We start from the raw sequence: 25522 nt of genomic DNA on the forward strand, positions 1-25522 counted from the left end.
AGAGACGCAGGGATCGGGTTGGTGGTGGGCAGTGGTGGGGGCAGGTGCCGGCAGAAGTAGGAACCGAAAAAACAACTGTCAATTTCACAATTTCTGGAAAATTAATTAACTTTATTGAAACGATAAAGCACTTCTAACAGACTATAAGATTTTACCATGTTTCTACAATATACAGAGGGGTATTTATACAAGGAAAACACTGTTGATTCTTGAGCGACAATAATATCTGCTCTGACACAACCATGATTTGTTTCAGTGAATGATAATGATAACATCAGCACTTGCAAATAGAATATAAAAAATATTTTCCTACTCTTTTCAATCCACCTACATACAATTACTACCTATTTTTAAATCTCTAACACCAAGATGCATTAACAAGGGCACATATGGAACAATCACCAGAAGTCATCATCATCATCAGTTCCCTTCCCACCAGATCCAGCTGACACTTTCCTCTCACTGTTTTCAATGCTAGACAGAGAGGTATTCAGCAACTGGCTGGCTCTTCCAGGAATAGTGCTATCAGCTTCAATATGTTGTAGTAGAGTAGGCGAAAAGTTAGAAGTCTCATGCACTTCCTTAACATTTTTATTTTCAACAATTGCAGAAGTCGGGGCACTTGCTTTTAATGTTTCTTGGTCACCTTCATCAAATGAAACAGTAATACCAGAAGTAATCTTAGCTTTTACACTACCAGCGTTTGTAATAGAGACACCAGCTGAAGATGACAAGGTGGAAACTTCATTCAAGGTTGTATCAACAAAATTGGTCTTCTGACGCTCAGGACTCTGCATTATTTCACCAGCTTGTGCATGGGGTGGGTTTGGTTGCTCAACTAAGGCTGAATGATGTTCGATGACATTTTCTTTTTCTAAATGTGGAGAAGGAAGAGGTTCAACCCCTCCACTAAGTTGATCTGTTTCAACCATTGGTACCAGAGGCACTATAAAGGCATTTTCTGGGACCATGAGGGAAACGTGCTCTTGAGTTTGGGTAACTGGGGCCTTTGGAGAAGGGACCGGCTTACCGGAGGGCTGCTCGACATTTAAAAAAGACGCATGAGGCTCAACTAAATCAATTGAAATATTTGTCATCATTTGTTTGTTTGAGCTATCATGAACTTCATTAGTTGGCAAAGGATTTAAAATTGACACTTGTTGGAGTCTTGAAATGGTAGCTTCTTCATCTATATTACAAGTCCTATTGGATATTTCTTGTTGTTCAGGTAGACCACTTACATCTTGAGAAACTGTTTTATCTGATATAGGATTCAAACTAATTTTTTTAACATCTTGAGATGATTTTAGTTCATGCAAGTTGACTTTCTTCTCTCGAGTAGGAAGAACTGGTGGAACACTTTGATTGGTCTCAGATGTGACATTTCGAGTTGAGGAGCTTCTCATGAAACTTGACTGGCTGCCAATAAGATTTCTGAATCCGTCGGTAGATCTTCTTAGTGCTGAAGAATAATAAGGAACAGATGACATGGTCTCTGATAGGTGAGAAGGATTGCCCATTTGAGAGAGGGAGAAAATCGACCGTTCTGGCATTGGAATTTGAGATCGTCGAAATACTGAAAAATTGGGTGTGAGGCCTGACACAGTTGAGGTAGGCGCTCTTACAGCAGATGTATGAGGAGGTCCATAGCGTACTGGTGATGGAAATTGTGCCTGATGCAAGGGATATGTTGCACCTGTGCTCAGATTATGAGCATCTGAGAAGGATTGGCCCTGTACAAACACAAAAAACACAAGACATGATTTCACTAAACTGGCCAAGAAACCGTTTTTAGAAGAAAAATTCATTCAATGTACTTATTACCGTAGGTAGCTTTGCTGGGATTTGTTCTCTAGGAGCAAAACTCACTGGTGCACTAGAACTCAGGCAATCAGCCTGACGCGCGCGAAAGTCTCTGTATCTTTGATCAACTACTTCACTTTCCTCTTCCAGCTTCTTAAGTCGGTTTCTAACTTCCCTCAGAACTTCCTCTGTTGGTGATTCGTCAGAGCTGTAAGGAATTTATAGAAATGTAAAAAAATTCAGTAAGAAGCATAAGTAATAAGTCTGTAAATTTTTACCTCAGACTAGTTGATTGAGTGATAAGCTGCATTGACCGTTTAGGTTTCCTTCGCCAGTCTTTCCCATGAACTCGAGGGGAGTAAGGAGGAGGAATGTAAGATTGCTGTGTAGCAGCATCAGGCACATCCCCTGCAGGCATACTCTGAGCTCTGCTGCCAATGTAACGAGGTGGAAGAGGTGGAGGCTGTGTTGGCTTTTCAGGCACTTGAAATACAGCAACAAAAATAAAAATCAATCATATGTTTCAAACTTAAGCACTTTTAAAACAGCGAAATAAATTAAAACTAAAATGTTGCAGGTCCATACCTTGAAAAAGCCTCTCTTCTCTCACCAATGAAGGAATGTCGGACTGTTCAGCAACATAGTTTGCCAATTGAGTAGCTCTTGAAGTTAACTCATCGATTCTCCTCCTTTGTTGCGCTGCAATAGCCTTAAGCTCCGTATTTTCTTGCTGAATACGTTGAAGAACTCTCTTCAATAGAGTCACCTGACTATTTTTCTCTCTCTTTCCTGGAGGCTGAAAAAAGGGACAAATAATGAGTGTGAAAATGCTTTTGGAAACAAAACTATGAGGGAGAGTTGGTCTGAAAAATAAACACCTTTTCAATACTGGAACACAAAGAACTGCCTGATGAGTGTTGTTCTTCATGACGAGTAGCATTTGTTTCCAACCCTTTCTGAGGGCTAGATAGATCGGGCTCTGGAATTTCAGTTGCTTGGATGCCCCTTTCAATCTGTTTGAAACAGCATAATTATGTACATATGTACTTGAAACAGAATCATTTTAATTAAAATTCTAGTCATAACAGCATAGCTCACCCGATTAATAGAGGAGGCAAATAATTGGTTTCTTGTTTCTTTCAATTCTGTTTCAAGATGAAGGCATCTGTCTTGAAGGCGGCTCAATTCAAAAATTGTTTTAGTGTCAGAGTGTTCCTGACGCAAGGAGTGAGCAGCATCTTGCAATTCTGCTCTCAGAGCACTAAGGGTATGATGCTCTTCCTCAATCCTTCAAGGTATAAAACAGAATTAAATTTTATTGGAAGACATACAATTTCTAGCTCAAAAAAAGAAAAGCTGAATCTTACATTGCTTGTTTTCTCTCCAGAGCTTTCTCTCTCTCAGCAAGCTCATTTTCTTGCTTCTTTACTTCATCAGCATGTTTCTACAATATCAAATAACAGCATTATGAAAACAGAAAGAAAATAATGCATTGAAGGGAATTTATAAAAAGGAAACATACCTGTACTCTTGTCAATCTATTTAACACTTCATCATGCTGCTGTCGAAGCTGAAGTGAAACTTGCTCTAGATGCTTTTGTTTGCCTCTGAGATCCTCATCAGCTTCCTTAGTTTGCGCTCGGAAAGTTTCTTCGCGGACCAATGCTGCTGCCTGCAATGTAAGAATGAGAAACTTCAGAAACTTTGAACACAAATGCACACAAACTAACAAAAACAGCTAAAGGGATTCTAAAGGGATTGAAAAGGAAACGGGAGAAAAAGCATTACAAGCAATTCCTGCTCTCGAACATGGTTGAGTTTGTTGTTCCTTTCTCTTTCTTCTTTTCTGGTGCGATTGGCAGTGTCAGCATGAAGCCTGAAAAAAAAAGGAAAAGGAATGCTGGACTATTTTAAGAGGCAATGATTTGTGAAGTAACTTTAAGAACCAAGAATTAAATTAAATGAGACATACTTGCGAATTAGATCCTCTACTTGTTGAAGTTGACCAGAAGTTAACTGAGCCCTTAGCAATATCAATCTTATCTCTTCTATCCACTGAGTAGAATCATCAACATCATTGATATTCCTCATCCTGGTTCTGGATGTTTTATTTTGCTTGTGGGTTTCATTAGAGCAATTTTGTACAATAGCTGATAACGCAGTCAACACACAAGCCAGTAATGATTCCCGAGCATTGTTGTTTGTGTACAGACGGAGGACATGTTCCATACTTTCAGAGTTAGAAGACATTCCAAGGACTTCTAAAATTTCCTGCAAATGAATCAAGGAAGAATTAACTTACAACGCACAAGTCAGGTCATACTTCAAAAAGATAAAGAAAATTATATGAGGAATGACAAACCTGCACATCTTTTTCCGAATATCTGGGAAAGTTACTGCCCTTTCGGATGGTATCAGTCTGAGACATGTATGAAACATATCCAGAGAATTTGGGGAAAGATGCCAGTAAGGGAGCTTCGGCCACCATCACAGACATGGTGTAATGATATTCTTGCTGCACCAAAAATTCAGCAACAAGCAGCAGCATGGCCTAAAACAAGTTTAGCGTAAACAAAGGAATAGACAATGTAGACACATCCACAGTCCTCATGCAAACATAATCTTGCACAGGTTTAAAGTGTATCAAACTGACCTGTAGCGTAGGAGAGACTGCTGTTTCTGTAGAAAAATGGGAAGCTGGACATGGGCTTTCAGAGCTGTACAGGGCTGAAATCATCCGATGCCGCATGAACGCTCGCAGCTCTGATAATAATCCACGCTTTTCAAACCTATGGCAGGTGAACACACAAAGTTATGAAGGAATTTCAGAGACTTTTTTTTTTGTATGGCTTGGTAGGGTGGAACAAACAGGGACAGAGAGGATGTTACTAGGGAGAAACAGTAAGATACTGTCCGAAACATGATGAACTTACCAATCAAACAGCTTACGCTGGAATTCTTTAGTTGAGATCTCTTTATTTCCATTGAAATAATCCATGACTGCTTCATTAAATCGTACATGTAAAAGGAGATGGAATTAGAACCCAAGTTACCTCCCAAGTCTGAGTGTGATAGGAGACATAACCCCATCATTTCACAAAAAGAGCAAAATGAATGGAGACAACTGAACACAGCCATAACAGGTCCGTTTGACATCACGGGAACAGAAAAATAAAACCACCCTCCAATGAACACCACGCTTACTTCAATCAAAAACAGCTGCATCCCTCATCAAGTGCGACTTTGGAAAGTAAACAAACTTCTCGGAGAGATTTGAAAGTGACGCTTGGGGGGCGGCAAACCACCGCTAGTGCTGCTCTCTGGCGGCGGGCGGCAGTGCGTCCCCTCCCCCCTCCCCCAATCCGCGGCGGATGAGTTGCCTAACTGTACGGCGCCTTCTGCAGTACAGGACTCTACAGGACGCAGTCACGCAGTCACTGGTGGGTTTTCAGTTTACGGTGGGGCCGGGAGGGAGCATTCCGATCGTTACAGTAAACGTAAATCGAAACAGCTTACTATCCTCAGTATGACACGTAGGGTATATGTGGTCCAAAAAAAAAATCCTTCAGCATTCCTCCTTCCTGTTCGTCTTCAAAATAAAATTCCTATACTTGCAAAACAATTAATCTAAATCATTTTGATTTCTAGTGGTATGAACGGATTTTTAACAAAAACCAATTAGTCCGAGTGACACCGTTTTGAACTTTTATTCCAGCCGAATACAATGAGACACGGCGTAGATAAAGTGGCACTTGTTGCAGCGCATGCCGCATGCCGCTGCGGCTGGACGCACGCCACGCCAGGCCACGCTGGCCGCGCTGACCAACAGCTATCATATCGTATAGGAGAATGTGAAAAATGGTGGAAGGGGTGGGGAGCGAGGTTCAGTGACCGCTGCCCCACTGGCAAGCGCGGCAAGCGCGGCATTCATAACTACAGATGACGGTGTTCGCGAGTCGGTCGTTTTATTGTCGGGGCAGCGTTGCCTCGCGTGAACCCTTTCAGACCGCCATCCTCTCTGTTTTCCCATCTATGCCGCCGGTCCCTCGGGCCGTCACGCATCATCTCAACGGTTTCCCATACGTCGCACAGTGGGCCAGAAGACCGGTGGAGGCGGCCGAAACTCAAGACGCGTTTTGAGCTCCAGAGACGCTAAGCAGGCCTCGAACCGAACGTGTGACCCCACCAATGGATTGCTCTCCGAACGAGGAATCCATTGGTGGGGTCACACGTTCGGTTCGAGCCCTGTTTAGCGACTCTGGAGCTCAAAACGCGTCTAGAGTTTTGGCCGCCTCCACCGGTCTTCTGGCCCACTGTGCCCCTCCTACCTCCTCAAAAAGCGCGATGCGAAAATCAATGATCGCTCTGCGCGTCACCTCTGTGTCTTCAATTTCCACAAAGCTACTTTTTTTTTCGCATGTTTTCTCTGCTTAATTTACATACTCGCCTCCGCGCAACCTGACCGCGCCGAGCGAGCACCTCCATGCCAGCGGGCGTGAGTGTGTGTACGCGCACTGCGCCTGTGTGCGTGTGTCGGTGTGGGTGCAGTTCGCACGGGGCTGAACGCGGCTGCGTCCGTTGGCCCTGTAACTCCGTCTCCGTCGCTCTTGATGGATCAGGCACCCGGAAATGGTTCGAGCGACGGCACGGCGCTGCGCGCCGGACGCAGCCCCCCGCCCGGCGCCGCGGTACCGCTGGCCAGCATCCGGTGTGCCTGCACTGCCAAGCGATTCCGTCGTTTCGTCGCTCTGTCTTTGTCGCACCCATGGGGATCTCCGCGCCGGTGCGAGAGAGACAGCGACAAAGCGATCCTCTGGATCGCTCGGCTGTCCAGCCTGCCGGTGGAGGGAGGGGGCTCGTCCAGTGCGGGCCTCATGCCCGCGCCACACGCTCCCTGTCTCTCTCGCACCCTCCGCAACGCCCCGCGAGTGCGAGAGAGAGGGAGGACTGCCTCTGGCGGGCCGGAGGACTGGACGGGGTCCTCTGGGGCTGCGTGCGGGACGCTGGCGGGACGCTGGCGGGACGCTGGCGGCGGGACGGTCCGGAACCCCCCGAGCGCGTCGGCGAGGGTGTTGGAGCGAGACGCTCGCCGCGGCCGTGCCGGGGCCAAGCCGGGGGTACGGCCAGTGCGGCACCACCTGTCTCTCTCGCTCTGGGCGGCGGGTCGCGCCTCGGCCAGGTGCGAGGGAGACAGACGCGGTTCGGGTCGTTCGGGTGTTTCCGGAGCGGGTACTTTTGCCTGGACCCGCGGCGCCGTGCGCTCGGCGGCGGGATGGCCGGGGCCAGTCCCCAGTGGTGCCCACACCGTGATCGCGGATACATCGTGCTCGTGACGAGGCCCGCGCGGCAGCACGAGGCGGACGCAGTGCGCGGTGCGCGGCCCGGTGCTGAGGAGTGTCCCACGCGTCGTGTCTGAGAGGTCATGCGTCGTCACAGGCCCGCTCCCACGCAGTGTACCACGCAGTGTCATCGCCGTCAGTCAAAATGAGAAGGAAAGTCTACCTGCCCAGCATGGTTCAGGCTATCACAGTGCTCACCGTGCTCAAGATGCTGACCAATGGTGAGTCTCGGCTGTGTTCGGCGGCGGCGTGGTGCGTGTCCTCGACGGGAGGCTGTGCGGGGTTCGGCTAAGAAAAGTGATCAGCGTGGCAGAGGACGGCGAGTGATTGGTTCTAGTGTGTGTGCGTGTGTCGTGCGTGTGAGTCAGTGTGTGTGTGCGCGCTGCGTGGGGGTTGCTGGGATGCTGGCTGGGGCTGCTGGCTGGGGCTGCTGGCTGGCGGCTTGCTCCTTCGACGTCGTCTCAAGACGGGGCGCCGTGGCGGTAGGCAGCACGCCGACGGCGCTGCGGCCGGGCGGGCCTACGCTCGAATCGGCGGGCGGCAGCGGAGCGGCGCGGCCTCCCAGACGCCAGGCGGCGGGCGCTGAGGTCTTCCCCCTCTTCCTATTCGCCCTGCCTGAGAGCTCAGACGCAAACTCAGGTGGTCAAAGTCCCGGACGCGTTTTGAGCTCCAGAGTCGCTAAATGGGACTCGACCCGAACGTGTGACCCCACCAATGGATTGCTCTCCGAACGAGGAATCCATCGGTGGGATCACACGTTCGGTTCGAGTCCTGTTTAGCGACTCTGGAGCTCAAAACGCGTCCAGAGTTTTGGCCGGCGGCGCCGGTCTTCTGGCCCACTGTGGAATGCGTGCGCGGACGTCGCCCCGTTCCGTTTCCGCCCGGCGGTGCGGCGGGCGGGTCGGCTCGCCATTGGCCGCTGCGCCGCGGCGCTCGCGCTGCCATTGGCTGCCGATGATGAGCAGCCAGCTAATTGGCCGCATTGTGCGGGGCGGCTAGGATTGGATTGGAACCGCCGACAAGAAGGTCGCCGGCTATCTGGCGCGCATATCAAAGCAGCGGCGTTTTGTCCGCGTTTGCCGCCGCGGCGCCGCCACTGCACTGTGTGGGCGGCGTGGACCCGTTCCCAGAGCCGGCGGCGTCCCTGCGTCCTGCGTCCCGCGTCCGCGAGCTGGCGAAAGTGTGACTGTGCGACTATGCGGCACAAGGCTACAGTGGAGCGGGACGCCGCAACAATTTGCGCCAATCCCAGTTCGCATGCATTGCACTCGGCAGGACGTCGCACACACTGCGAAAAAAAAATCCCTTCCGCCATTGCAAATCTCACGATCGACTGTCGCCGCGCTCCTCCGGTGGGACATTTTTAACAGTGTGGAGTGAGGTGCGAAATTTTTGGGACCGGGCCAACATGTCTGCAGGTGGGCGTGTAGGGCGGGGCTCCGAGGGAGGGGGAGGGGGGGGGGGCGTCCAGGGCAGCCCGCCCTACTTTTCGGTTTGATGACGGATCGGTGGGCATGGGTAGCCTTACCCCCCCCCCCTCGATAGCTGTTTCGCGGTGACGAGGCACAACGCCAATCACGCTCCAAATACCACCACACTACTATTGTGTGTCGTCTGCAGGGCCTACTTTGGCGGTTTTCGTGTTTTTGTTTCAAACACGACGATGCGTCGAGCGGGCCTTGACCGTTTTCACTGGATTAATACGACATGAGTGCCCAGTGACAAACTCGTTTACAGAGCCCTCAAGAAGACACGCTCCATATCTCTCCGTTTTTTTTTCAGTGGTTTCCTGTTACAAAAAGTTACGTAGATTTATGCAATTAATTTATAGAGGTGTGCTTACCGGCTGGTATTCTTCGCCGAATACTGACTTTCCCTTTTCAAGTGTACTGTCAGGCTGACCAACTGGCAGGGTTTGAACGGACTGGAAAAGAGATGCGAGTAGTTGACGCAACCCGTTGTCCTTGCTTGCAGCCCAGACGACATGCAACCAGGGCATTGGCCGGGTGGTGTACGAGAGGTTGCCGGACCAGCAGCTCCAGGGATTCGACGATGACGTGGTGAGTAGAGCAGCGTAGCGTAGTGGACAAGGACGCCGACATTGCACCCCGGGGGCTAGGGCAGCGGTTCTCAACCTTTTTCGGTTCGCGACCCCAAATTTGTAGCCAAAAATTTCCGCGACCCCCAGGAAAAATTTCGTGACCCCACGTGACCCCTCCTTTAGCATGCCTTTGATACAAAGTGCGATAATCCACCTTAGTTTGGGAGCAGTATTGCCGCAAAGTTGATCAAAACGGTCACAAATGCCTTTGAAAAATCGTGTTTTGGGGCGACTTTAAGCAGCCACTGCGTCTGATCCGAGGCGGTATTTCGTCCTCCATTAACGGGCAATTGGTCTTTGGACCTTCCTTTAGCATGCGTTTGTTACGGAGTGTGATTATCTGCCTTAGTTTGGGAGCAGTATTGCCGCAAAGTTGATCAATACACGATTTTTCAGACATTTGTGACCGTTTTGATCAACTTTGCGGCAATACTGCTACCAAACTAAGTCAGATAATAGCACTCCGTAACAAAGGCATGCTAAAGGAAGGTCCAAAGACCAATTGCCCGTTGAGGGAGGACGAAATACCGCCTTGGATCAGACGCAGTGGCTGCTTAAAGTCGGCCCAAAACACGATTTTTCACAGACATTTTGTGTCCGTTTTGATCAACTTTGCGGCAATACTGCTCCCAAATTAAGGCAGATAATCGCACTCCGTAACAAAGGCATGCGAAAGAAAGGTCTAAAGACTAATTGCCCGTTAATGGAGGACAAAATACCGCCTCGGATCAGACGCAGTGGATGCCTAAAGTCGGCCCAAAACACGATTTTTTAAAGCCATTTGTGACCGTTTTGATCAACTTAAAAGTTGTTCGCGCCAGTGCTCGGCGTGTGGGTCAGCTGGGAAACCGCCGCGACCCCAAGCGACCCCAGTTACCTCGCCGCGACCCCTCGAAATTTTTTCGCGACCCCAAGGTTGAGAACCGCTGGGCTAGGGTTCGAATACCCGACGGCAGGATACTCCAAAAATTTAATTTTCGCACGATCTCGAGCAAGGAAAAAAGTTTCAATTTCGTCGGTTTTTAGAACACTCCTCGTTCGGAGAGCAATCCATTGGTGGGGTCACACGTTCGGTTCGAGTCCCATTTGGCGACTCTGGAGCTCAAAACGCGTCTACAGGGTGAGTTTTCTCAATGTGTCAATAATTTGTAGGTAGTTTGGGCACCCCAAGGCGATCATTTTCTACCAATGAACTAGTGGGCGCAAACGTCTAGGTACGGAGATAATTGATGTTTTGTAATTGGCCTTCGCGCCTGCGAGGTAGGCACCCGCAGCCACTGATGGTCGCAGGACCTCGTGTGGGGGTGTCGCGGGTCTAGGAGGGGTGCTTCGAGTCTCGTAGGGGTGCGGCGGACCTTGCAAATGTCTTTTGGGAGGGGTTGCCCCGAGTCTGAAGAGGCTGTCATGGGGGCCCCCGTTACAGTGGATCTCACGGCTGTCTTTGGGAGGGTGGCGGGATTCCTCGGATACTTCCGCGAGGTCAGTGGCACTCCCGCGAGTACTGCTAGTCCCGCGACACCCCCTCGACAGGTCCTGCCGCCCTCAGTGGCACCGGGTGCCTACCTCGTAGGCGCAAAATCCAATTACAAAACACCAATTATCTCCGTACCTAGACGTTTGCGCCCACTAGTTCACTGGCGAAAAATGGTCCCCTAGGGATGCCCAAACTGCCTGCAAATTATTGACACATTGAGGAAACTCACCCTGTAGAGCTTTGGCCGCCTCCACCGGTCTTCTGGCCCACTGTGCGGCGCCCGGCCATGGGCTGGCCATGGAGGCTCGGCGGCCATGGAGGCCCACGCCACGACGCGGCGCTACGCGGCGCGGCCCGCGATTCGTGTCAGTGAACCCGCTTCCGCCATGAGAGTCCACGGGGCTTGCCGGCCGCCGGGCTGGCCCACGCCGCCGCAGAACCATTCCGCGCACCTCGCTCTGTCTCTCTCGCACCCCTCCAGGCCCTCCAGGACGCCCCGTCAGTGCGAGAGAGACAGAGCGACGGACACAGTGGTGTAGTCCTGCCCCGAGTAGCTGCTGCAGCGCTGTGCGCCAAAAGACCGGTGGAGGCGGTCAAAATCCCGGACGCGTTTTGAGCTCCAGAGTCGCTAAATGGGACTCGACCCGAACGTGTGACCCCACCAATGGATTGCTCTCCGAACGAGGAGTCCAGTGGTGGGGTCACACGTTCGGTTCGAGTCCCATTTAACGACTATGGAGCTCAAAACGCGTCTGGAGTTTTGGCCGCCTCCACCGGTCCTCTGGCCCACTGTGCACGGCCCCAGAGAGCCAAAACGCGCAGGCCTTCGCCGCTTGCGGTGTAGCCGGGGCTGCCAACCTGGCCTGACATGATAGCGATGCAAACGGGCGATAGCGATAGCGACAGCAACGGTAACTCTGTACTCCGCTTCCTACCGTCCGGCCGGCAGAGTCGTCAGCTGTCCCCAATTCCACTGGACACTGGACAATCGCGAGGGGGAAATCACTCTTAAAAACTGTGACCCGACTACTCCCTATTACGTTCTATTACGCTATTACAGAAGGCTTATTACGCTCGAAAATATCCAGATTTAGTCTAAATTCGGACCCTAAATAGGGAAAATCTTTAAAAATTTGGCTATTACGCTATTACTATTACGCGTAATACTAGGAATCGGTGACCCGACTATTACGCGAGTGATTTCCCCCTCGGGACAATCGCAGCGGTTCGCAGTTGCGATGGGAAATTTCCAAAATCCGGAGACAAATGACGCTCCCCTCGCTACATGGGGGGAATGTCTTGTGAGGACGTTTAGAGTGTAGCGCAAGGTGTGGTAACGCACCTGTTCGGGTGTGTGCGCGCGCCGCTCCCCTTTGGCCGCTTCGCCCGGCTTTGCCGCCACCGTGGCCTTAATTAATGAACTGCATGGAGGGGAGGGGGAGGGGAGGGGGAGGGGAGGGGGGGGGAGGGGGAGGGGAGGGGGAGGGGAGGGGGAGGGGAGGGGGAGGGGTTCCGGCCAGGCGTGGAGGGGGAGGGGGGGGCGGGAATCCTGTGGGCACTACGCCCCGCGCCACTACGCGCCGCCAGGGTCTCTTCCAAGGCCACGCGCTTCATGGCTCTGGCTGCGCTGCCGGCGCTGCCCCTGCAGGCCTGCAGGTAGGCAACAGCCATCCCGTCACGGTCGCCGCCCCGGGCCGCCCGGGCGCACATTTTGGGTTCGGTTTCCGTTTGGGCTCGGCCGCGCCAACATGACCCACATTCTCCCGGAACAGCGATGAGCCGAGATAAGCCGAGGAACCCGACAAAACCGAGACGGATGTCGTTCGCCTGGAACCGCCTGGAACCACCTGGAACCACCTGGAACCTCCTGGAACCGGCCAGCGATCGTCCCCCTGGAGTCCTGCTGGAGCCAGACGTCGCGGCGAGACGGTCGGAATGCAGCGCCCCTGTCCTCGAGTCGCACAGTGGGCCAGAAGACCGGTGGAGGCGGCCAAAACTCTAGACGTCTAGAGTTTTGGCCGCCTCCACCGGTCTTCTGGCCCACTGTGAGTCGTCCGAGGTAGGGGCGGTCCGCGGAGTGATTGAGAAAAAGGACGGTCGCTCCGTCTCTCTCGCACCCTCACGGCGAGCCCCACGAGTGCGACGGAGACAGAGCGACTGAATCACTCGGCTGCTTCCGGGCCGGCTGGCCGCGCTGGCCGCGCTGGCCGGACACGCTCCAGAGGACGGCCTTCCCCGGCCGGCCGCGTCCGGAACGCCGAACGCGAAACGCGCTTTCGCTTTCGAGTGAGTGGTGCTGGCTCGGCCGCCTCGTTCCGGACGCGGCCCCGGAGGGCTGTTGGTCCTGTTGGCCGGCGGCGGGCGCGGTGACGTGTCTCGGACGCGCGGGTTCATGCACGCCGTCGACGGATCGGTGGATTTGCCGGAAGACCGGCGCCGGCGGCCAAAACTCCAGACGCGTTTTGAGCTCCAGAGTCGCTAAACGGGACTCGAACCGCATGTGTGACCCCACCAATGGATTCCTCGTTCGGAGGGCTATCCATTGGTGGGGTCACACGTTCGCTTCGAGGATGCAGAAATCTCGAACCGGACGTGGGGCGTAAGAGGGAGGGGCGGGGTCCGGCCGTGCGTGAAATTGCGTGAAATTAGCAGAAGTGCGTTTTACAGCGGACGAGCAGGCAACCCCTCGCCGTGGGGCTGCAGAGGGTGCCTCCCCTCGCCAGACAGCCCCGCCACTGTCAGAAATAAAACCAGCGTGGAGGGGCACTCTTTGCCCCTCGCAGTCATCACTTTGCGACGGACGATTGGGACCGAATTGTGGCGAGTACAGTGTAGGAGTGTCTGTCTGTCATGTGCTAAATTTGCAACATTTTCCCGCCGCTTTTTTGTGGGAGCGGCTTTACATTCTTGCTTATACGCGATGGGGGCGCGGAATCAGGACCCTGTCTGTGCAAGTACTCTGCTGAAAATATTTGTCGGCCCCTGAGGCTGGACGCCGCCGGGCCGTAGACCACCGCCGTGATCTCGGGGCGGTGCGGGCCGTCTGCCTCTGTCAGAGTGCTGCCTTTGAGGCCTGCCGGCGGAGGGATCCCCGCCCACATCATGAATACCCCTCAGCCCTTCCGTGGACACCACGGCGTGCTGGAGAGGGCGGCGATGACGGTCTCCCGACCTCCCTGTCGTCGCGGCGTCGCCGTCGCCCCCATCCCGCCTGTCTGTCTGTCTGTCTGTCTGTCTGCCTGTCTGTCTGTCTGTCTGTCTGTCTGTCTGTCTGTCTGTCTGTCTGTCTGTCTGTCTGTCTGTCTGTCTGTCTGTCTGTCTGTCTGTCTGTCTGTCCGTCTGTCTGTCTGTCTGTCTGTCTGTCTGTCTGTCTGTCTGTCTGTCTGTCTGTCTGTCTGTCTGTCCGTCTGCCTGTCTGTCTGCCCGTCCCTTTCTCCCCGGTGGAATCGTGCTTCAGTGCGCTCCAGTATGGCCAGTCTATCGCTACTAATTGATAACGATCCGAGACGCACCGGGGCGCGCTTGGCTTGCCAACCCACCGGGATGAGCACGGCGTGCTCCCCGTGCTCGCAGTGTAGCCACGCAAGTAGGCAAACAGAAGGGTTGCCAACCTCAGCCTAAGCAAGACCGGTGAAGACGCGTTTTTGAGCTCCAGCGTCACTAAACAGGACTCGAACCGAGCCACCAATGGATTGCTCTCCGAATGAGGAATCCATCGGTGGGGTCGCACTTTCGGTTCGAGTCCCATTTAGCGACTCTGGAGCTCAAAACGCGTCCGGGAATTCGGCCGCCTCCGCCGGTCTTCTGGCAAATCCACCGCGCGGCGGTCGAGTGGTCATGTGGTGGCTGCCGTTTAGCGAACCGGACTGCGAGCCAGCGAGGCAGCGAGGCCGGAGCCCCCATTGTGGACGGGTCATCCGGGCCACGGCAAGAAGGCCATCTATTATTGAATCGCGAACAACGGTACAAAATGGACGCACCTGTCGGTGGACTCCGCACTTTCGGAATGAGTTTCATCCTGAGCGGCGCTGAGCGGGCCACGGTACCGAGAGGCTCGCCCAGAGTAAGTCATGAAAATATGCGAAATGGCCTTACTTTTGTGTTCAGTGTGACCCCACCAATGGATTGCTCTCCGAACGAGGAATCCATTGGTGGGGTCACACGATCGGTTCGAGTCCCATTTAGCAACTCTGGAGCTCAAAACGCGTCCGGGATTTCGGCCGCCTCCCCCTGGTCCGGCTGGGGCTGGGACTACACCGTAATTATGCATCGAAAGAAGTGGCCGAGTGCGAGTCTCTCCGCGCGTGAGGCATCGCACCATGAGCGGCATGAGCCCATCCATCGGGGGGCCGCCACGCCGCCGCCACGCCGCCGCCATGGGCGCGCTTCCGGTTCCTAACGGTCGCAGCATCCGCTCGCGAGCGGAGTCCAGCCCCGGGAGGCCTGAGAGGAGCCGCAAACCGCCAAGCATGCCATCTTTGCAAACAAAAAAAAATTAATTGAAATTTGCGCTGAAATTTCATTTGTTCTAACAATGCGAGTTTGCGGCCGCAGGACGCAGGACTAACTGCTGGAGTTTGAATGGTTGAGCAGTTTAGTGAGCAGGGTTGCCAAGTTGGTGAAAATACCCACGTTGCACCAGTGTTCAAAGGGTTGCCAACCACTGGGAATCATCCGCTCCAGCAAAGACCGAGGTTGACACTGGCGTGCGTGGGAATTTTCGCCCGCTGCTGTGGCAGCACTGACCGTGAGGTGAGGTGGGAAATTTGAGGTCACCGAGGGAAAGCGGCGCGGCGCGGGTAATTTTTGTGGACAAACCGGTTGGCAACACTGTTTCCACTTTCACTCGCCGTGCGTTTTGTCGCCGCGGTGCTGGCAGGCCTGTCCGTGCCTGCCGTGCGCGCGAGGCGAACGGGACCGAAACGGCGCGAGCGCGGTGATGGCGCGGAGAGAGAGACAGGCAGAGCTGTGTCAGGGACCTGTGGGCTGGGGGCCTACACGGGGGACGCCCGGAGATGTTTGTCCGGCCTTCCCAAAATTCACCTGCATCCTGATTGGTCAACTGGATCTTGAAAAAAAGGGAGTTGACCAAGAATTTTTTTTTATTCTTGATTCGAGTAGATCTTGATGAGACCTTTTCAACGAATGGTCGGAACCTAGGTCTAAAATGCTCGCATCGTCATCGGGGGCCCTGTGAGGTGCCCGTCGGCGTCCTCGGGGACCCATGAGGCTTTGACCATGCCGTCCCGATGTGGCATTGGCCGCTCGGACAACAGAGAGATGAACACAAGAAACAACAGCGATCTCTGTCTTTTAAAGGACGGAGATCACTGTGGTTTTGGGTACAGAGCGACGCTGTGAAAAAATTAACAGTATTCCCTGTAGTTTTTTTCTCGCAAGTGTGCCCGTGAATCGGCCGAGAATTTTTAGGTGAGGCATCGGTTTTGATCTCCTTGTGCTTGTCCGCAGGTCCGAGACTCGCTGCCGCCCTCGCAGGTGCTGGACAAGTGCCAGGACATCTGCCTGCGCGACCGCTCCTCGGCCAACAACCTGGTGCGGGCGTGCTCGTCCTTCGACTTCCAGGCCGGCGCCAGGATCGCGTCGTTCGGCGGCGCCCCAGAGTACGAGGAGTCCGCCTGCTTCCTGACGCGCGAGACCGCGCACCCGGAGGGCATCGGCAACCTGGTCCTGGTGCCCGGCAGCGCCCACTTCGCCGAGGTCTGCCTGTCGTGTGAGTCTCCTTCCGTCTCCGTGGCCTGCTTGGTGCGGAGCAGGATCTCTCCGATCCCTAGGCCTGGCGGGGCATGTGGGGGTATTTTTGGAACCGGGTTGACGAGACGAATCGATTGCGATATATTACAACACAATGGCCAAATTTTTTTAAAACTTTTTTATGACATTTTTGAATGACTTTGTTTTTCTATCCCCAGCGAGCCGCGTGGAACGGGAGTGCCCCAACCGGCGCTATGTGTTCGAGCGGCACCCGCGGAAGGCCCTGCGGCTGCCGCAGACGGACATCAAGGAGGTGGCGGCCACGAACCGCTCCGACTGCGAGGACCGGTGCCTCAACGAGTTCTCCTTCGTGTGCCGCTCCGCCACCTTCGACTCGGCCGCCAGGACCTGCGCCATGTCCAGGTTCACCCGCCGGACGCACCCGGACCTGCTGGCCGACGCGCCGTCCTCGGACTACCTGGAGAACACGTGCCTGAACGGTGAGCCTGCACAGTGGGCCAGAAGACCGGTGGAGGCGGCCAAAACTCCACACGCGTTTTGAGCTCTAGAGTCGCTAAACGGGACTCGAACCGAACGTGTGACCCCACCAAGGGATTCCTCGTTCGGAGAGCAATCCATTGGTGGGGTCACACGTTCGGTTCGAGTCCCACTCAGCGACTCTGGAGCTCTGCACGCGTCCGGGATTTGAGGTTCAACGTGGATGTTGCCCGCAGCGGAGCGGCGGTGCGACGCCACGGCCGTGTACGTCAAGGAGGAGAACAAGCGCGTGGGCGGCGCGGTGGAGGCGGCGCTGCTGGCCAACGTGTCCCTGGAGGAGTGCCAGTCCGAGTGCCTGGGCGCCGAGCGCTTCCTGTGCCGCGCCCTGGAGTACGACGAGGCGACGCGGCAGTGCGCGCTGCTGGAGGAGGACTCAGTGTCGCAGCGCGACCTGCTGCGCACCGCGTCGTCGCCCAGCCACCACCTGTACGACCTGGTGTGCCTGGACAACGCGCTGCCCTTCCGGTCCGACAACGCCGCCACGTCGCACCTGTTCGCGCACGGCCGGCGCCCCGACACGGCCTTCCAGCGGTACCGCAACTCGCGCCTCGGCGGCGAGTTCCACTCCGAGATCACCGGCCGCTCCCTCAGCGAGTGCCTGGACGAGTGCCTGCGCCAGGCCAGCTTCGTGTGCCGCAGCGCCGTGTACTCGGACCGCTTCCGGACGTGCCGCCTGTCGCGGTTCGGGCAGCGCGACGGCCACCGCGTCATCTACGACGCGGACTACGACTACTACGAGAACCTCATGGCGCACTACCCCGACGCCGGCGACACTGGGTCGTCGCTGCCGCCCCTCTCGCCCTACCGGCCCGACCCCCTGGGGCAGGACTCCACCTACCCGCGACCGCCGTACCCGTCAGGTAAGTCCGAGGCCAAGAGCGTTGTGTTGTGACTCCACCCTGGTCTAACCTTTACGATGTCGGCGCAGTTGGCGGCGGCGGCGCGTACCCGGGCGGCGCCTACTACCCCGTGGGCGGCGGCGGCCCCAGCAACGTGGCGTACGGCGGCAACTCCCTGGGCTACAGTGTGGGCAACTACGGCGGCGGCGCTAGCGGCCAGCTGGGGGCGTACCCCGCCGCTGGCGGCTACCCCGCGGCCAACTCGTACCCGGGCGGCGGCTACCCCGTGGGCGTGGGGACGGGCGCGCCCGTCGGCGGCTTCCCTCCGGGCTACCCCGCGGGCTACGCCAGCCCCAGCCCCCTGCCGCCGGGCCCCGCGGGCTACCCGCTGGCCGGAGGGCCCCCCGTGCCCCCCGCGGCGCAGCCCGTGGCCCAGCCCGCGGGCTTCGGCGACCCGTTCTACGGGCGGCCGCTGACGTCGAGGTGCGACGACGGCGACGCCTTCCGCCAGGTCGGCGCCAGGCTGCGCGCGCGCCGCCAGTACATCCGGCGCTTCGTGTCCGTGCCGTCGCTGCCGCTGTGCGAGCGCGAGTGCGCCGACGCGCGCGACTTCGTCTGCCGCTCCTTCAACTTCAGGCCCTTCGCGGCGCCCTTCGGGGCGGCCGAGCGCGAGAACTGCGAGCTGTCCGACCGGGACTCGCGCGACCTGGACCCCGGCAACCCGACCTTCTTCGAGACCACCGCCGACTACGACTTCTACGAGCGCTTCAACGGGCGGCAGGGCATCGGCGGCGAGTGCCTGGACGTGTCCCAGGTGTGCTCCGAGGACGGCATGGAGTTCACGCTGCGCACCCCCGAGGGCTTCGTGGGCCGCATCTACGCGCACGGCTTCTACGACCGATGCTTCTTCCGCGGCAACGGCGGCACCGTCAACGTGCTCAGGATCAGCGGCGCGCAGGGCTACCCGGACTGCGGCACCCAGCGGGTCAGTCTCCCACTTGCCAGAAGACCGGTGGAGGCGGCCAAAACCTCGGACGCGTTTTGAGCCCCAGAGTCGCTAGATGGGACTCGAACCGAACGTGTGACCCCGCCAATGGACTGCTCTCCGAACGAGGAATCCGTAGGTGGGGTCACTCGCTCGGTTCGGGTCCCATTTAGCGACTCAGTAGCTCAAAACGCGTCCGGGATTTTGGCCGCCTCCACCGTGCACCTCGCCACTGTCGTACTCGTGCTACAACTTGCTGACTGTTGCAGTTCGGGGACTCGATGACCAACATCGTGGTGGTGCAGTTCAGCGACTACGTGCAGACGGGCCGCGACAAGCGCTACAACCTGACGTGCCTGTTCCGCGGCCCTGGGGAGGCCGTCGTCACATCGGGCTACATCGGCGCGGGGTGCGTTCCGCGTGCCTTTTTCCTCGCAGCGTGGCAAGCAGGCGGACATTGACGTTGTGTGTGCTTGGCAGGCGGTCCGGCGCGCCGATCCCCATCGAGTACCTGCCGGCCGAGAACTCGCTCAGCTCCCGGGTGCGCCTGCTGATCCTGTACCAGGGCCGGCCCACCACCACCATCGCCGTCGGCGACCCCCTCACGTTCCGCCTCGAGGCGCAGGACGGCTACCACTACTCCACGGACATCTTCGCCACCAACGTCATCGCCAGGGACCCGTACTCCGGCCGCTCCGTGCAGCTCATCGACAGATACGGGTGCGCGTCGACGGGGACCTTGGTGTTTTGAGTGTGTTTGCGAGAGCTGACTTTGGCCTTCCCCTTCCCGCAGCTGCCCCGTGGACCAGTACGTGTTCCCGGGGCTGGACCGCTCCAGGGAGGGCGACGGACTGGAGGCTCGCTTCAACGCCTTCAAGATCCCCGAGTCCAACTTCCTGGTGTTCGAGGCCACGGTCCGCACGTGTCGCGACGGCTGCCAGCCGGTAAGGGGAGGTGGCGGCACTTCGGCAGCCTCTGGCCGTCACACTGGGCCAGAAGACCGGTGGAGGCGGCCAAAACTCGAGACGCGTTTTGAGCTCCAGAGTCGTTAAATGGGACTCGAACCGAACGTCTGACCCCACCAATGGATTCCTCGTTCGGAGAGCAGTTCATTGGTGGGGTCACACGTTCGGTTCGAGTCCTGTTTAGTGACTCTGGAGGTCAAAACGCGTCTGGAGTTCTGGCCGCCTCCGCCGGTCTTCTGGCCCACTGTGCGTCATGGTCCTGACCGAGTTTTCTCTGGCGCAGGCGTACTGCACCGGGCAGACGGGCCGCAGCGAGCCGTCCTTCGGGCGGCGGCGGCGTGCCGCGGAGGGCGGCCAGGACGACGACCTGGACGACGACGAGGACCAGGGCGACCAGGGCGTGCGCGTGCAGCAGGAGGCGGGCGCCGCCAACAACAGCACCGACGACGAGGAGCAAGTCCGCGAAATGATCGAGGTAGGCGTCTTGCTCGACGACGGCGGCCTCCAGTGTGCGCACCGGGTACATGACTCTGCTGCAGGTGTTCGAGAACCGCAACGACGTCCCCGAGGCCGGCGGCACGGCGGACGCCGTCAAGGTGCAGCCCGCCCCCGCCGTCAGCGGCATCGTGCTGTCCTCCGGGGAGTACTACGGGCTGGTGTCCGCCCTGACCACCGCGCTGGTGCTGCTCGCCGCGGCCCTGGCCGCCGGCGGCGTCGCCATCAGGTAGGTGCAGGCCGTTGTCGAGGCCGCCGCTCGCTCGTCCGTCGGCTACAGGGACTGCTTTGCCTGCTGCAGGCACATCTACGTGTCGCGGCAAGCCAAGTACGTGCCGCCGATGCCCACCAGTGCGCCGCCCACCGCGCCGGTCACCTTCACCACCTCCAGGATGGCGAGCCTCGCCTCGCTGCTGCCCAGCAAGCTGTTCGACAGGTTTGTCCTGCTGTCCTAGCGCCTCGACGCCACGTCGATATCTCGAAACTAATCGCTGCCTCCTCACCAGCGAGATGGGCGGGCGAGGGGGCCTCAGTCCTGGCCTGCGGCCGGGCAGCCCCGCTGTGGTGGAGGCCTGCATGGACCTGGGGCCGATGCGGCGAGGGACGTTCGACGACCCCAGCGAGCCCATCTACACGGACCCGTCCTTGTTCGAGCGGCCGCGCAGCCTGCGCTCCATCGCCGCCTTCCCGCCCAGCACCAGGGCTGCCAACTGAGCGGCGTCCGCCAGCCTGCCGGCTTGTCGGGTTGGCAGCACTGTCCGGACAGACCTTCCCTGCCGCCACGCTGCCCTCGCTGACCAGCCTCAAGACGGGCAGCAAAGTGCGCGCGCGACAAGACTGTCATGTTGGCAACACTGAGGGTGGTCCAGCTAGCGGCCACTCAGTTTGAGGGCTTACTCGTACCTTTCTGCAGGTGTACACTCTGTGTGGACCTTTCCCCTATTTTATTCCTAGTGCGTAGTTAGCTGTATTGTAAATAAGACGGGTGGGTCTGCCTTCGCCAATCGGATAGCGGGAGAAAGCCACAGTGGGCCCAAAATGACGAGTAACCTTGCCTCTCGAGACAGCGTTCATTTCGGACACACTGTGGCTTCGCTGCCTCTGTCTGGGGCTTCATCTAAATTTCCATTTCGAAATTTAAAAAAAAAAGTTTTAAGACGACAATAACTTCTCGACCCCACTTTGGGAAAAAATAGAAATATCTTTATACTATTTTAAAAAGACATCTTGCGATTGGAGTGTTTCTTATCTCTGTGATTCTGTCTCATCAGATACTCTTAGATGTAGGAAACTTAGAGTGTAGCCGTTTTCAACTTTCTATGTTCACTACTAGCTTAGGCGGTAATTTGCAACTCTTATTTTTTTGAAATTGTGCAACGTGTTGTGAGATTTTAGGCACATTTTCAAATTCATAGAGGTGTAATGCTGTGTATTTATAAAATATTTCAACCGAGAGATTGGTGTCGAAACGATGCCGCTCGGTTTCGTTTTGTTACTGAAAGGAGTGCATCGTTTCGGACACACACTTCTCTCACCATGTTAGCACCAAATCCTATTTAACTTTTAGTTTTGTAAATGGCACCCGTGTTTAAGTTCAGAATCAAGGAGTACCTTCTATGTACGTCGTTAGTTCACATTATTGGATTCTTGTTTTCATACTTTTCAGTTTGTCCTTAATTCATGATAAGCGACTTTTATATAATAAATAGTAAAACAAAAAGTCATGGTAAGGCCATTAATGATTTGCCTCGGAATCCAATGAATTAATAGGAGGAAAAAAATAAATGAAAAGAACTTCTCGGTTTACTGATCAAAAATGTATTTAGGGCTACTTACATATTGGTCGTCGATATGGAAAACGCGGTAGTAAGGCTTTCCATAATAATTTATTCACATCCCAACGATATAATTACAATTCTAGGTTTTGATTTATGTCTGGCATCCAGATTTTGCTGCCTATGCAGTTGTCTAATGGCAAAAAATACACAATTTGCAAGACGTGACTGGCAGTTTAGAGCACGAAACACACTTCTTGGAGAGTAGCCACACTATTTCGCGTTTTGACGAAAGCCAGAGAACAGACCAAAAAGTGGAATTAGAAATTTCAAGGAAGGAAAAAAAATACTTCTACACGTGTAAACGTTGCCTATGGTTTGTGCGTACAAAGATTTGTACTCTCCTACAAGAATAGAAACGATTTGAAACGACAATAATGATCTATAAAATTGGAAAATGTACAGGGGGCCGTCACTACGATGTGACGTCTTTCTTGGAGGGACTCACGGCCCTTCCAGTCAAGCCCACACAGCAGCTACACAGTAAAAAAATTATTATTTCGTTACACTATCAAACGCACAGCCCCATGGCGTGTGCTTATCCTGAGCCGGTCCACTGACTGTCGGCACATCCTGTCTCAAAGACACAAAAAAAAATCACAAAAAAACGAGCACCCCACGATAATGTTGAGAGACTATTTTGTGAGAACAGACTGGTAAGTTTAGCACTCCGGTTCAGGCGTCGGAATCGGTGAATATATTCATAATTTGAAAGATATGGCATATTATATTGCAACGATGAAAAAGCTTCGATCTAACGTCCGACACAAAAAAAGAGTCGCCTTTTCTACCCTGTCCACAACACGTATCCCGAGCAACAAACTCACTGACCGCGCCGACCGGCCGGTGCTCTAACTGAATCAAAACAAACAACCCGTCGCTCCAGTGCAAAGTGCTGCGGGTTGGCCTAACAGCGCCTTACGAGAAATTAGCACGGGCCACGAGGGTGCTGTTGGTGCTCATCACTTCACACTGGGCTTATCACTTTTTGGTATCAACTCGTATCCCTTCCACGACGAAGGTTCGCCTCGACAGTGGGCCAGAAGACCAGCGTAGGCGGTGAAAATTCTAGACGTTCGGTTCGAGTCCCATTTAGCGACTGTGGAGCTCGAAACGCGTCCGGGGTTTTGGCCGCCGCCACCGGTCTTCTGGCCCACTGTGCGGAGGCCCTCGGCGTTACGTCACTGGTGGACGGCCCCCCGGCTGGTCTAGGTGGCGAGGGTGACGGCCAGCAGCGCCGCCAGCGCCGCCACCAGGAGGGCCTGCGGGCCGAGGCCGCGCGCCGAGTTGCAGCCGTCGTAGTCGCACGTCAGGATGCAGCCGTTCATGAGGTTGTCCTGGTAGCGGAACGAGCCGCACTGCGAGTCCATGGTCTTGCGGACGCACGCGCGGATCACCATCAGCTCGCTGGTGTCCACTGCAACCAAGTACACCAGTAGTCAGCGTGGCCGAGGGCGTAAAGGCGTTGGTATGCCACCCTGAGGATCGGGGTTCAAAACTCCATAATCACTGATTTTTTTTTCACTTTTTTTAAAAAAAAAAAAGTGGCGAGTACTCACCGTTGGTGCCGATGAGCTTGATGCAGAAGTTGGCCGGGAACACCCCGATGTGGCCCATCTTGGGCACCATGCACTTCTGGCTGTAGTACGAGTGCGCCGGGTGGAACGGGTCCTCGCAGGCCGGGTCCGACCCATTGTGGCTGGAGCACGTGTAGCAGTTGATGGCCTCCGCCGCTGCAACAAGTAGTCCGTGTTGTCATGGCTTGGCGTAGCTTGGCGGGCCGAGCGCCTGCGATGACCAAGGTAGGCCGCACTGCACGGCACGCGTGCCAGGCCGCGGCCTATCTCGCCGATGGCAGGCGTCAGGGAGCCAGGAAATCTGGGAGCCTAGGAGTCTGCCAGAGCAAGAGCCAGTCAAGTGTTTTGGGCTGACTTTAGGCGGCCACTGCGTCCAAACCAAGGCGGTATTTCCTACTCCCTCGACGGGGCAGTGTTCTTGGGTGCTTCCTTCAGCATGCTTTTTTTACGGAGCGCGTTTTTTCGCCCTGGTTCGGGAGCAGCATTGCCGCAAAGTTGGTCAAAAGCAGTGTCGGCAAGGAATGCGGACCACGCCGACAGTTGCAACCTCCTGCTCGTCGGTGTCGGTGGTGTCGGTACTCACTGGGGCTGAGGCTGAGGCCGAGGAGGACGACGGCGGTCGCCAGCAGCAGCCGGTCCATCGTCGGGGCCCTCGCGGCAACGCGGCCTGCAACACAGGGGGTTCGTTTGAGGACGGGCCCTGGAGTGGGGACGCTGTGTCGACCCAGTTATTGCACGGTTTGTTGACGAAGCGCGACCCAGACCGGCGCGGAGCTAAAGCGGGGCCAGCAGCCACCAAGGGTGGAGGAAGGGGTGGTTGTAGAGGCCGGTGGTGGGGGCGGATCCGCAGTGGGTCGGGGTGGAGGCATGGTGGCGGCACGGTGGCGGGCAGCGGGGGTTGGAGAGGTTATGTCGGCGGGGCGCTCGGACCAGCCTCCCATCCGTGCTACGCTCTCTCGCTCCCTCTCCGTCACCGATATCACCAACGCGCTCCAACGCGTGCGCTGCCAGGCACATGGACCTACTCAACTGGTTGCCCGTAAAAGTAGGCCAAGCGGTCGACCGAGGGATGTTCCACGGACGGCCAGGCCTTTGTCTGGATGGCGCCTAGCGGGTAGGCAACCCATCGAGCGGCAACCGCCCTCCTGCCGGATGGGTTGCCTACCCGCCAGGCGCTCTCCGAACCCACCACCGGTGGAGGCGGCCAAAATTCCAGACGCGTTTTGAGCTCCAGAGTCGCTAAATGGAACTCGAACCCGAGCGTGTGACCCCACCAATGGATTGCTCTCCGAACGAGGGATCCATTGGTGGGGTCACACGTTCGGTTCGAGTCCCATCTAGCGACTCTGGGCTCAAAACGTGTCTAGAGTTTTGGCCGCTTCCACCGGTCTTCTGGCCCACTGTGAACCGCTAGGGTGGGCCGCAAGCTGTTGCTGTGCGTGGGCTTGAGCTGGGCCCCGACTCCCTTGCTCGCTCGCCGAGGCCCGAGGGAGAGACTCAGCAGCAAAAACAACAACACCCTCTCCGTGCCCTTTCGCACGCTGGCGCCAAGCTAGCGCCAAGCTAGCCCCCCACTGCGGGGCCCGCCCGTTCGGGGCAGTTCCACTCGGGGCGGGCGAGTCTACTCGCTGCAACAACAACAACAACAGCAGCCCGACAGGGAAGTGGTCCACTGCTTCTTTGCAGTGTGGCGTACTCGTCGCCTCGCCGCACTCAGAGCAAGCGCGGATCGACGGGCACACTGTAAGGCGGGCGCCACACTGTTACTCGTTGCGTCTGCACGTCGCGGACTCTGGCACCGAGACAACACGCGGCGGAGCGCGCGAAACGTGATCGAGG

The 25522-nt window shown here is 56.0% G+C and overlaps 3 protein-coding genes across 4 annotated transcripts; 1 reads left to right on the forward strand and 2 right to left on the reverse strand.

The window, feature by feature from the left end:
• Nucleotides 1-82: 82 nt before the first annotated feature.
• Nucleotides 83-5116, reverse strand: LOC117645390. Of its 2 annotated transcripts, none has more exons than XM_034385557.1 (14): nucleotides 5008-5116; nucleotides 4737-4803; nucleotides 4457-4592; nucleotides 4166-4354; nucleotides 3776-4074; nucleotides 3592-3679; nucleotides 3326-3475; nucleotides 3171-3247; nucleotides 2902-3091; nucleotides 2682-2816; nucleotides 2389-2599; nucleotides 2082-2286; nucleotides 1825-2011; nucleotides 83-1733 (listed from the first exon to the last, which is right to left on the reverse strand). In XM_034385557.1, exons 2-14 carry the CDS (start codon nucleotides 4799-4801, stop codon nucleotides 399-401), a joined length of 3267 nt encoding a protein of 1088 aa, XP_034241448.1. In that variant the 5' UTR covers nucleotides 4802-4803; nucleotides 5008-5116; the 3' UTR covers nucleotides 83-398. The 2 variants fall into 2 exon arrangements, with proteins under 2 accessions (XP_034241448.1, XP_034241450.1); XM_034385559.1 differs by having other exon boundaries at nucleotides 4737-4806; nucleotides 5008-5096.
• Nucleotides 5117-7111: 1995 nt separating this feature from the next.
• Nucleotides 7112-21995, forward strand: LOC117645213. The gene is made up of 13 exons (XM_034385250.1): nucleotides 7112-7363; nucleotides 9117-9202; nucleotides 16187-16448; nucleotides 16648-16929; nucleotides 17164-17847; nucleotides 17916-18811; nucleotides 19081-19220; nucleotides 19292-19531; nucleotides 19605-19755; nucleotides 20060-20251; nucleotides 20316-20500; nucleotides 20573-20707; nucleotides 20778-21995. Exons 1-13 carry the CDS (start codon nucleotides 7288-7290, stop codon nucleotides 20983-20985), a joined length of 3537 nt encoding a protein of 1178 aa, XP_034241141.1. The 5' UTR covers nucleotides 7112-7287; the 3' UTR covers nucleotides 20986-21995.
• A 74-nt stretch (nucleotides 21996-22069) lies between these two features.
• On the reverse strand, nucleotides 22070-24755 carry LOC117644450 (U-scoloptoxin(05)-Sm1a-like). The gene is made up of 3 exons (XM_034383949.1): nucleotides 24267-24755; nucleotides 23666-23839; nucleotides 22070-23523 (listed from the first exon to the last, which is right to left on the reverse strand). The coding sequence occupies exons 1-3, from the start codon at nucleotides 24322-24324 to the stop codon at nucleotides 23315-23317; spliced, it is 441 nt and encodes a 146-aa protein (XP_034239840.1). The 5' UTR covers nucleotides 24325-24755; the 3' UTR covers nucleotides 22070-23314.
• Between the last annotated feature and the right edge of the window lie 767 nt (nucleotides 24756-25522).

The sequence above is a fragment of the Thrips palmi genome, unplaced genomic scaffold (assembly GCF_012932325.1).
Source record: "Thrips palmi isolate BJ-2018 unplaced genomic scaffold, TpBJ-2018v1 HiC_scaffold_18, whole genome shotgun sequence".
In the NCBI taxonomy this organism is placed as follows: Eukaryota; Metazoa; Arthropoda; class Insecta; order Thysanoptera; family Thripidae; genus Thrips; species Thrips palmi.